General features: G+C 50.9%; 1 protein-coding gene across 4 annotated transcripts; it reads left to right on the top strand.

The window, feature by feature from the left end:
* The first annotated feature begins 5,871 nt into the window (after positions 1 to 5,871).
* Pold2 (DNA polymerase delta 2, accessory subunit) lies at positions 5,872 to 12,057 on the top strand. Of its 4 annotated transcripts, none has more exons than XM_087582607.1 (11): positions 5,872 to 5,916; positions 7,117 to 7,393; positions 9,103 to 9,224; positions 9,399 to 9,522; positions 9,852 to 9,966; positions 10,059 to 10,257; positions 10,501 to 10,581; positions 10,703 to 10,860; positions 11,078 to 11,205; positions 11,475 to 11,576; positions 11,821 to 12,057. In XM_087582607.1, the coding sequence occupies exons 2-11, from the start codon at positions 7,174 to 7,176 to the stop codon at positions 11,979 to 11,981; spliced, it is 1,410 nt and encodes a 469-aa protein (XP_087438733.1). In that variant the 5' UTR covers positions 5,872 to 5,916; positions 7,117 to 7,173; the 3' UTR covers positions 11,982 to 12,057.
* Positions 12,058 to 12,131: the final 74 nt, after the last annotated feature.

Below are 12,131 nucleotides of genomic sequence, written 5' to 3'. Positions count from 1 at the left end.
GAGCAACTTCCCAATAAACCTGCTTTAAAACAATCCAATCTGGTTCAAATTGATTCCTCGGTGAAATAACCTATCCATCAGTGTTCTCCATAAAAGTATGAGACCTTGGTACGCAGCTCAGTAGAGCTCTTGCCTAGTATGTTCAGGACCATGAGTTCAGTCCTCAAGGCAGACACACACACACACACACACACACACACACACACACACACACCACATACCACATACCACACACACCACACCACACACACACCCACACACACCACACCATACACACACACCACACCACACCACACACACACACACACACACACACACACACACACGCACGTGAGCATTAGGGACGGTGGTGGAACAGGGACCATAGGTATCATCTCCCCTAGGTGACAGATGTGCAGCAGAGTCTGTCTGGTACAATATTCTAACTGTACTTTCTTTGACCGTGTTTGTCTATTTGGTGTTGTCTTGTCACAAGGTGAATTAACCATAGTTCCTTTCTTTTCATTTTCAGTCTTAGCATCAGGTATCTGCATATGCATGGATTTGTGAGCCATCACACATATGCAGAGGTCAGAGGACAGCTCAGTGAGTCAGTGTCTCCTTCCACCTTTTTTTTTTTTTTGGTTCTTTTTTTCGGAGCTGGGGACCGAACCCAGGGCCTTGCGCTTCCTTCCACCTTTATGTGGGCGCTGAGCACAGAGCTCAGGCTGCTGGGCTTGTGCTTCAAGCACCTTTACCCGATGGGCCCTTTGGGGTAGCCCCAGATTAGCTGCATTCACTTCCTCTCGATGCCTGGCACTGGTGACTTCTCTAAGTGCTCCCAAAGCTAGCCAATTATTCCTAGAGTTATCATAAGAGCTCAGCCAGCCAGGGGTGGCCCTTCCACACACAAATCAACGGTTCTCCCAACACCTGACTCCAGAGACCTGGAAATCACCTTAGTACTTGGGTGAAGCGGCCTGAGGTAAGGGGCTCTTGGAGAGTACTTGCTCAGACAACGAACCAGACAGAGGCAAGAAGAAACGTTAAGGAAACGGTTAATAAAGGCTGAGTTCAGGAAAGGGAGAGTATGTTACAGAGGGGCAAGACTGTGGACATGAGGAAAACAAAGGACCAGCCACAGAAAATCTCTGTCTTTTGAAGTTTTCACTGAGAGCATGAAAAGAACATTCTGCCCAGGATGTTATGAGCCCTAGATATAAAAAACACACTCCGGGCTGGAGAGCTGGCTCAGGAGTTAAGAGCACTGACTCAGGGGCTGGAGAGATGGCTCAGTGGTTAAGAGCACCGACTGCTCTTCCCGAGGTCCTGAGTTCAAATCCCAGCAACCACATGGTGGCTCACAACCATCTGTAATGAGATCTGATGCCCTCTTCTGGTGTGTCTGAAGACAGCTACAGTGGACTCATATATAATAAATAAAATATTTAAAAAAAAAAAGAAAAAAAAAAAGAGCACTGACTGTTCTTCCAGAGGTCCTGAGTTCAATTCCCAGCAACCACATGGTGGCTCATAACCATCTGTAATGAGATCTGATGCCCTCTTCTGGTGTGTCTGAAGACAGCTACAGTGTCCTCATATGTAATAAAATAAATAAACCTTTAAAAAGAAGAAAAGAAAACCACATCCCACCTTTTCAGACCAACCAAGAAAGAAATAACCACATTCTACGACTGCTGGTTTGTAATTGAAGGCTCTTCTGTGTGGCCCCAAACTTGAAGAGTGTGTGAGACCGGAAATAACCGAGCACCTCTGACCACAGGCTTCCCTTCACGTTCGTTAGCTTTGGGCCACGATGGCACGGCTAATTGTATATATCCTCACCATCCTTTTCCTTCTGTCTGCTGTGACTTGAACAGCCTCCTCCCTATGCTGGTATGATTTCAGCCCACCTAGGCCCAAAGCAATTAGGTGGAGGACTGTTTACCTGGTTTGCTTTTAACTAAGCAGTGACAAGGACTTCCAGGACCAGCTGGCTGAAATGGCAGCATTTCAGTTTAAGGCATTTCTTAGCTAACCTGCCTCCTCCCTAGCCCCTCACTGTGGTGAGTGGCAGGCACATTGTGTGAATGGCCCTCACAGGCTATAGGTTTGAATGCTTGGTCCCCAGTTAGTGAACTCTTTGGGAAGGATGAGGAGTCTTTGATTAGGAGTCTTGGAGGAAGGGTTTCAAACACCCACACCAGGCCCAGTCCTTCTGCCTCTCTTGTGGATCAGATGTAAGCCCTCAGCTACTGCTCCAGACCATGCCTGCCTGCTGCTATGCTCCCTCCCATGGTGGAAACAAACTAAGCCCCTGAAACTGTTAGCAAGCCTCCAATTAAATCCTTTCTTTTACACGTTGCTTTGGTCATGGTGTCTTCCTACTGCAACACAGCACTAATTAAGACACCGACTGTCCCAATCGCTTCTCTTCTATCAACACACCAAGCCTGTATGTCCCCAGTCCTGGACCCAACTAGAACCAGTGTCTACCACTGGAACAAAATACCGAGATAACTAACATATGAAAAGACTTAGTCAGGAGCAAAGGTATGCACTTATAGTCCCTGTTACTTCAAAAGATGAGGCAAGAGGATTGCTTCAGTCTATGACATGGGGGCTAGCTTTAGCAACATAGTGAGTCCCTGGGAGGGAAGAGAAGAAAGAGAAAGAAGCTTTATTTTAAATTTTGAAGTACAGGCTCATAGTCAGTGGGTCCTATTGCCTTTAGATCCCACTGCAAGGCAATGTACCACCACAGGAGTGCATGACAGAGTCAAACAGCTGACCTTGCAGCTAGGAGGGGACACAGAGAGTCCAGGGGCATTTCTTCTGCCCCACCACACCTCTGAAAGGTTCCACGGTCTCTCACCAGCACCTCCCAGGGGACCAAGTCTTTTAGAGACCTCCCAGGTCTGTGTTAGCTATCTTGCCACTGAGTGATCAACATATCACAACTAAGGGGACAATTTAAAGGAAGATGGTTGTAAGCCACCATGTGGGTGCTGGGAACCAAACCTGAGCACTGTAGGGTCGGTGAGCACTCTTACCAACTGATCCCTCTCTCCAGCCCCGATTTCTAGAGCTTCTAACTGTGGGGTTGAAAATGTCCAGTTTTCTTATATCAGAGTGATACGGCGGGAAGAAAGGTACCATGACGTGCAAGGAGAGAGGATAATACATTCTATGTGACACAAAAGCACAGGGAGGACTATTTGGAGGGAAAGGACAATGGGGACCAGAGAGAAAGGGACAAGGAGGATGAGGAAGAAGAGCACAGGAGGGTGAGGACTAACAGTATGGTGGCACATGCCTCTGTCCAGTAACCAGGAGGCAGAGGCAGGTGGATCTTTGTGAGTTCAAGGGCAGCCTGGTCTACATTGTGAGTTCCAGGACAGTCAAGGTTATGGAGGAGATCTTGTCTCAAAAAGCCAAAGGGGGGATGTGTTGGAGAGGGACCAAAGTATAATGTCACTTATATATGAAAATGCCATAATAAAATACATTATTCTATATTCTAATTTTAAAACTATTACACAGAATTATCAAAAGAAGCCTTCAAATCCCCCCCCCAAATTCAATGATCACAAAGTATACAAAGAAACAGGACAGTGTGATCCATTCAAAGGGGGGGGAGGAATCAACAAATTCCTTATGAGAAAGGCTCAGGGGTCATGAGGATGACGAGGTGGAAGGACTCATATGCCAGAGGAAGGCCAGAGAGCTGTCACGTTAGAGAGATTCTCTGAAGCAACTGTATTACTGACGAGTCAAATGACGTCGAGCTAGACAAGCGAGCACGGAGTCAGTGAGTGACGTACAAGCAAACGGGAATTGACAAAGACACCTTTAAGGGTATTTTTTTTAAGTAGCAAAAATATTCTGAGGTTGGAAAACACAACAACTAAAATAAAACCTCTAGCGGACTTAGATTTAAAGTAATTTGAGCAAGGGCGACACTAAAGAAGAGCTAAGGTGAAAATCAGATAAAATTAGCAAATGTAAGTTAAAGGTTGCTGGAGAGATGGCTCAGAAGTTACCAAAAAAACCCACTTGCTGCCCTTGCGGAGGCCTGGGTGACAGCTCACAACTGCCTGTAACTCTTACTTCCAGGGGATCCTATGCCATCTTCTGGCCACTGAGGGCACTGCATGCAAATGGCGTGCAGATGTACATGCAGTCAAACACTCACTATACATGAACAATTGGTCATGTTTATCACAGCAATAGAAACCTGACTAGAACACCTGAGATGCTCTCACTCTGGAGACGGACACTAACAATTAGCCGGAACAAACTGCAAGATCCCCAACTCAAAACACAAACAAAAGTGGAACTAGGACCAGGGATGTAGTTCAGAAGGCAGAGTGCGCACGAAGCCCCTGGGGTCACTCTCCAGCACTGCATAAAACTCAGGGTAGTGGCACATGCCTGTAACCCCAGCACTCCAGAGGTGTAGACAGAAAGATCAGGAGTTTAAGGCCCTGCTTGGCTACACTGTAAGTTCTAGGTCAGACTGGACCAGTCTCAAGGAAAAAGTAGAAATAAAGACATTCTCGGATAAAATTTGGTAAGTTCGTTTATTGTAAGAAATCCTAAGGGGTTGAACAATGAGAGAGCTTAGTGTCACTGTAACTTTGGTTTCTAATTCTAAGTGGTTTCTAAATCCATCAAATGGGGTTTGTTCCTGGAACAAAAGAACGTTTCAACATAATTAAATATGCAACAGACTACTTGAGACAGTAGGCAAAAATCCCCCAAACTTATCCCAGCTTACAAAGGAAAAAGTACTCAACAAACTGAAACATTAAAAACAAATGATTTAAATCATTATTAAAAAAAAAAAACAAACAAACAAGGAAAACCTTGTCTCAAAAAACAAAAACAAACAGAAACAGAAACAAGGCGCTGGAGAGAAGGCTGGGTTAAGAGCTCTTTCAGAGTAATGGCGGTGGGCTCCCTGCCCGACTGGGTGGCTCACAACCATCTGCTAACTCCAGCTCAAGCGATCTCAGTCTCTTCGGACCCTATTGACGCCACTTACACTCACATGTACGTAACCGCACACGGGCACACAAAATAAACAAACCCTCTAAAAGCAAATACAAAACCAGACGCTGGAGAGACAGCTCAGTGGTTAAGAGCACTGGCTTCTCTTCAAGAGGGATTCCCAGCACTCACAAGACAGCTCACAACCATTTCTAACTCCAGTTCCAGGAGGAGTCCAGTTCCAGTACGCCCTCTTCTGGCCTCTGAGGATACTGCACACGCATAGGGTACAGACATGCATGCGGGCAAAACACCCATACACATAAAACAAAACAAAACAAATTCAAAAGAAATCAAAAACTTACCAAGCCGGAAGAAAAATACCTTAAATAATAAGTTTCAGATTGAGTAATTAGGAATAAAAAAAAAAAAAAAAGGAACAATGTTACCAGTGACGACTGCTGCACTTGCAGTCAGGGTCTTAGTGAGATTACAGCTTTTGCCTCAGGGTCATTTTGCCTCAGTTTCCTGTGAGATCGGAGAATTTGTTCACGCTTCCCAGAGAATTTGAGAAGTCAGAGTGAGAATCATAGCGCAGGATAGTGTAGGAGGGAAGCTGCCACCACCCACAGGAGCCTCCAGACCACAAGCGCCCGGGGAGAGTGGGATCAGCCAGGCGCAGAGCCTCAGAACGGCCCACACTACCCACGGGTTCACACGGTGAGGCCCAGCCGCAAACGCCGCATGCGCATGGGAAACTCAGTGCTAGGTAAGGGTTGTCCGGGGAACCGGAGGCGTGGCTCCGCCTCCAGAGGCGGGGTGCACGGGGATTGGCTGGATGAGGCGTGCAGCGACGGGCGGGGCGGGGCGGGACGCCATTGGCCGAATGCACCAATGGGCGGGACGGGCGCGCGGAGATTGGCGGGATGCGGCGCGGCGCGGTGAGTGTGCTGCTGAGTGGGGTCAATATGGGTGTTGGGCCAGGCTGGGGGCTACCTGGGCAGCAGGATGGGGTCTTGAGGGTGCTTCGAACTGCAACGTGGGCCCGAGGTGGGCGCGTCTGCTGCGGGACAGGTCGCCCATAGCGTCCGGCTCGGGGCACCATGTGGGCCGCTGCCACCAACGTGCGTGTTTGCCTTACATAGAGTTTACATGGGCCCATTTTGCAAATTGTAGGGTCCGCTTCCTAAGCCAGAGCTGTGCGTGAAAGAAAGCCGAGCCAGCTAGGGGAACTTGAACTTTGTAATAGCTGTACCAAAAAAGTAAAACTTGAAGAACGCTGTGTTCAAAACTCACGTTACTACATCCAACCTGTTGTCATCTCAACTACGAATGAAGAATATGTTGAAGTAGTTTATACTATATACTAAAATCCGTTGTGCATCCTCCAAGCACATCTTAGTTGGACCTCTTAGTGGGAAGGCGGTGCAATACATCCTTGAAGAAAACAAACCTTTGCCCTCCCGGAGCTTAGGATGCAGTTGAAGGAGACAAAGTGAATGCTTGAGAAGATGAATGATGAAGACAACTGAAGTAGCAAATCTAGTTAATTAGATAAGGGAAGCTGAGTTTTAAGGAAAGACTTGAAGCCAGTAAGCCTTGGGGGAATATGGGAGAGGAGCCAGTAGGAGTAGAGAGGCCTCTACTTGGAGCCTCTCCTGTCGAAGGGACACTTGGAAGGAGAAACAGGTAGGAGGGAAGGACCAGCAGGACCAGAGCTGATCTTACAGGAAGTGGTAAGAACTTGGGGTTTTATTTACCGAAAAGCAACCTCTGGAGAGTTTTGAGCAAAGCAGGGACAGCTTTATACTTCAGTTTTATCACTAATGATTCTTTAGAGACGTCTGGCAGCATTCCCAGAGGTAGCACAGTTACCAGGGAGCTGGATAGAGGCAGATCAATAATTCCACTTGAGGGTATGCTGAATTTGAGACCCTGGTGATCAGGTAGAAATAGAGAGTGGAGAAGGTGATGAGCGAGGTTTGGAGCAAGCTCCAGGATTTATCTGATTAGGTTATAGGGCAGCATCTCCTGACACATGTGTGCACATTGGGTGCAGTGTAAGCAGAGTGGTTGGGACACCAGGGGAGCTGCTGCTTCGGGTACAGGTAGGCATTACAGGAACGCCTTTGTGTGTTTCTGCAGTGATAACTCTTGGGCCTGGACGCAACTGCTTGGACCAAACAAGCCACGAGTGCCGCCATGTTTTCAGAGCAGGCAGCACAGAGGGCCCACACTCTGCTCTCCCCGCCATCAGCCAGCAATGCCACCTTTGCCCGGGTGCCTGTGGCCACGTACACCAACTCCTCACAGCCCTTCCGACTGGGAGAGCGCAGCTTTAACCGACAGTACGCCCATATTTATGCCACACGCCTTATCCAGATGAGATCCTTCCTGGTGAGCCGGGCGCAGCAGCACTGGGGTAAGCTTGGGTACGCTGCTCCCAACAGCCCAGCATCTAGAACTGGGACTTTATCTAACCTGGGGTACTTCCCAGTTACCATGGGAACAGTCTCCCGCTCTTTGCTGCTTCTTAAAGGCGAGGATTGAATTAACCTGTGGGGTTGAAGTTGGGGTTTGGCTCAGAGGCTGGTCAGAGATAAGGGCTGAGTTCGGGCAGTGATGGCTACTGTCTCATACATGGAAGACATGGTTTTACTATTCTTGCTACCTTCAGTGTGCACTGGTCTCTGGTGTGCCCACCCTATCGAGAGAGCTCCTCACAGTGGAAGCCTCAGTCTTTGAGGGATGGACCACACCTAAACCGTAGAGCCACAGGCAGGGATTCGGGATCTGTTGCTTCTGTTGACCTCTGGTGTTTCTGTGCGGTGTCAGTCCCCCTTTCCTTCTGCGGAATCGTCAGCTCCTCTGGGTGGAGCTCTGAGGAATGTTCCTGGCTCTTCTAGGGTGTGAGTGTGGCTCTGGCCCAGCCTCCACTTCACCCTCCCTCCTCAGCAGTTTGTCCTAGGATTGGGTCTGTGCCGATGAATCCCTGGAACTCTCTGGAACTCGCTTTCCTTCTTCCTGCCCAGTGTGCCTCCCCACATCTTCCCTCCTGGGCGTGGGGAACATTCACCCATGTTCCGGTTTTCCTCCTGGGGACTTTGAATGAACAAGGCTGCTGACTCCACGGGGAGTAGGGTGGGCCAGGGCGGAGGGGGCACAGAGTAGGAATTACGAGGTGTGTATATTTTCAGGGTGAGGGATCGGGCAGAGCAGGGGCTGGCACATGAGAATCCAGAGACTTAGCCTTTAATCCTAGCACTGAGGAGGCAGAGGCAGGTGGGTCCCTGTGAGTTCAAGGCCAGCCTGGTCTGTGGAGTGAGTTCCAGGATAGCCAGAGTTGTGTCATAAGACCCTGACTGGAAAAAACAAACGAATGCAGAGTCTTAAGGACATGGTAGTTGTCTGCACAGAGCATGGGACAGGCGTGTAAGTAATATCCTTCACAGTTACTTCACCTGTCCATGAAAGGAAGTGCTGTAAAGGGACTTAGAACAACGCACATCTATTCTCCTGTGGTTCTGGAGGTGTAAACTCTGAAATCGAGTCAACAGGGCTGATTCTGTGTAGAACAGAGGTTCTCAGCCTTCCTAATGCTGCGACTCTTCAATACAGTCCCTCGTGTTATGCTCACCCCCAAGCATAAAATTATTCCATTGCTGTTTCACAGGTGTAATTTTTCTATTATGAATTATGAATATCTGATATACGGATATTTGATATGCTACCCCTGTGAAAGAATCATTTGACCCCCAAAGGGTCAAGACCCACAAGTCGAGAACCGTTCTGGAGACTCTAGGGTGGGGGCCTTTTGGCTTCTGGTGGCTCCAGGAGTTCCTAAGCTTGTTCCCTATCGTCACATGGCTTTGCCTCTGACCTCCCCTGCCTCTTTGGATGTTTGGTGTCAAGGTCCCACTCTACCTAGAGCCCCTTGGTGCTCTCTGGTAGACCCTGCCCCTCCTTCAGCCTCACATTGAGGTCCAGAGATCCTTGACTTAACATGCTCTCTCTCCTGGCAAAGACCAGGGGAGCAGCACTCCTGTGAGCCTCAGTAGAGGCTGGGCAGGGTCCTCCGTGGGTGTCCTCAGGGTAGGGTTTCATACTCTGACTCTGTGCCCTCATGTCCAGGCAGCCAAGTTGAAGTGAAGAAGTTGTGTGAGCTGCAGCCCGGGGAGCAGTGCTGTGTGGTGGGCACGCTGTTCAAAGCCATGCCTCTCCAACCCTCCATCCTGCGGGAAATCAGCGAGGAGGTGAGCCCTACCACCCCTCGCGATGCACCAACCTTGTCCGATGGGTTGAGCTGGGCCTCAGAGTGTAGGGGATAAGAGAGTCAATCCAGGATGGCAGGGATTGTAGTGCCATTTCATAACCCGGAAGCCACGGCGACCCGGGCTCTGAGACTGCCTTCCATGTGTCTCTCCCAGCACAACCTGATCCCCCAGCCGCCTCGGAGCAAATACATCCACCCAGATGACGAACTGGTCTTAGAAGATGAATTGCAGCGTATCAAACTGAAGGGCACCATCGATGTGTCAAAGTTGGTCACAGGTGGGAGCCCAGGGGATGTGGGGGGTCTGAAATGAGGGTGACTCCGGGAGGCCTAGCAACAGTGTGTGTGGAGAAGCCCATAGGAGCATATTAGGGCGTGGCCTGTGTGTTAAAGGCTGGTACACCAGAGTCTTGGGAGGTCGGTATGGGCTCACATGGTCCAGGGCTGTTTGTCCGGAGGTCAGTCTTCCTGTCTCCACTGAGAAGCAGTGAGCTTGAGAAGTAGATACCAGTCCTTAGAGAGGATTCCCAGAGCGTCTGGGTCAGGTGGTTGGACAGTAGGAGAGCCTCAAAGGCTACCGTGGGGCTCCGATTTCACCTTTCCCCAGGAACGGTCTTGGCTGTGTTTGGCTCTGTGAAGGATGACGGTAAGTTTCAGGTTGAGGACCACTGCTTTGCTGACCTGGCTCCACAGAATCCTGTGCCCCCACTTGACACAGACAGGTGAGGAGCCCAACTCCAGTACCCCAGGGACTGCGGTGGGAGGACCTGCCTCACTCCTCCAGCAGCCTGCAAGACCTCACCATCCTCTGCAGATTTGTGCTACTGGTGTCCGGACTGGGCCTGGGCGGCGGTGGCGGGGAGAGCCTCCTGGGCACGCAGCTGCTGGTAGACGTGGTGACGGGACAGCTTGGGGACGAAGGGGAGCAGTGCAGCGCTGCCCACGTCTCTCGAGTCATCCTTGCAGGCAACCTCCTCAGTCATAACACCCAGAGCCGAGATTCCATCAATAAGGTATGGAGTCCAGCTGCTCAGCCGTGGCCGGGAAACATGACTTGCCAGGCCCGATGTTCCAGGGCTGTCCTCATAAGGGGGGGCCAGGGTGGAGTTCAGGGCCTGTCGGCCACTCCCTATCTGCCCTATCTACCTGCTGCTGGCCTTTGCCTTTCTCAGAGTCCAGGGCCCTGGTGGGCTCTGGGTGTCCACTGGAGTCAGCCTCACTGAGGACCTAACCACATCCTGGGCCTCTTCTCCCAGGCCAAATACCTCACCAAGAAAACCCAGGCAGCCAGTGTGGAGGCAGTCAAAATGCTGGACGAGATCCTACTGCAACTCAGCGTAAGCAGCCCTGGGGGATGGCAGGCCAGTGGAAATCCAGATGATGAAGCCGCTGTTGGATGGGGAAGGGGAGGTGGGGCTTCTTGAGGCCTATGAGCTCTCCCTGCCTTGTGCCCCCTAGGCCTCAGTACCCGTGGATGTGATGCCGGGAGAATTTGATCCAACCAACTATACGCTCCCACAGCAGCCCCTGCACCCCTGCATGTTCCCCCTGGCCACTGCCTACGCCACACTCCAGCTGGTCACCAACCCATACCAAGCCACTATTGACGGAGTAAGGTAGAGATGGCGCGAGACCTGGGGACAAAATAAGTCTGGGAGGTGGCAGGGCTGCAGAAGGCCCTCCTGGCATCTGTCTACCTTGCAAGGTTGGCTTGGACACCCCCAGGAGGCTGTCAGGTGGGATCTGAGACAGTGTTTGTGGGTAGGGTGGCAGTGAAAGCCCCCGTCTCCCCCCACCCCCCAAGCCACAATCAGGAGAGCCTTTCCCCTGCAGGTTCCTGGGGACATCTGGGCAGAACGTGAGCGATATCTTCCGGTATAGCAGCATGGAGGACCATTTAGAGATCCTAGAGTGGACCCTGCGAGTCCGTCACATCAGCCCCACGGCCCCAGACACCCTAGGTATCTGCTCAGTTACACTTGTGGGACGAAGGCCCGGGATGGGTTCCCAGCACAGCCTGATACTCAGAAAAGCTGTTTTGGCAACTGGTCTGGAACGTTCGTTCTGTCCATGGTCAAAGCCTGCACCGTACAGACTGGGAGCATACCGTCCTAGAACTGCTGGGCCGTGGGACCACAGAGCACTTTGGTCACAGTTGGGGTGCTGTTGGCATTCAGTGAGAAGGGAGGGACCCCTTAGTGGGACAGCTCAACAACAGGCCTTCCTCCAGGGTGCTACCCCTTCTACAAAACCGACCCATTCATCTTTGCGGAATGCCCTCACGTCTACTTCTGCGGCAACACTCCCAGCTTTGGCTCTAAAGTCATCCGAGGTGAGTTTTACCTTCTGGGGGGCTCCAGGCCTGAGTCGTAAGGGACATTTCTCCTCACTTGGGTGCAAAGGTCACTACAGGGTCAGACAGTCTGTGCGATGGCTACTGTGCGTGCCATGGTGTAGCTGACTGGGTTGAGATGGCTCTGAGCACACGGTCCAACTGTGGCTGTTCTCTCTGAGGACTTCCCCGTAGGGCAGGCCCTCCCCAGAACCTAAGGTGGACCCCATATGATTGTATGCAGGTCCTGAGGACCAGGCCGTGCTGTTGGTGGCCGTTCCTGACTTCAGTTCCACACAGACAGCCTGCCTGGTGAACCTGCGTGGCCTGACCTGCCAGCCTATCAGCTTTGCAGGATTTGGGGCAGAGCAAGACGACCTAGAAGACCTGGGGCTGGGTCCCTAGTGAGAGGCAGCTGGGTCAGGACATCAGCCTTGCAATGTGAGCCCTGTAAATAAAACATGAATTTTTACCATCTGAACCTTGCGCACCTGGGTGTGTGTGTGGGATGGGACAGATAGGGAGAGCACCCAGCCAGCCAGCCTCTTGTCCAGC

This window comes from Rattus norvegicus, chromosome 14, assembly GCF_021556685.1.
Source record: "Rattus norvegicus strain SHRSP/BbbUtx chromosome 14, alternate assembly SHRSP_T2T, whole genome shotgun sequence".
NCBI lineage: Eukaryota > Metazoa > Chordata > Mammalia > Rodentia > Muridae > Rattus > Rattus norvegicus.
This window is presented reverse-complemented; position numbering and strand designations above follow the sequence as displayed.

What these genes read in the sequence shown, in the direction of transcription:
- Pold2 (XM_087582607.1), top strand. Translation starts at nt 7,174, where the DNA reads ATGTTTTCAGAGCAGGCAGCACAGAGGGCCCACACTCTGCTCTCCCCG. An exon ending in CCCCCACTTGACACAGACAG is followed by an intron (nt 9,967 to 10,058) that starts GTGAGGAGCCCA and finishes CATCCTCTGCAG; the next exon opens with ATTTGTGCTACTGGTGTCCG. An exon ending in CACGGCCCCAGACACCCTAG is followed by an intron (nt 11,206 to 11,474) that starts GTATCTGCTCAG and finishes GCCTTCCTCCAG; the next exon opens with GGTGCTACCCCTTCTACAAA.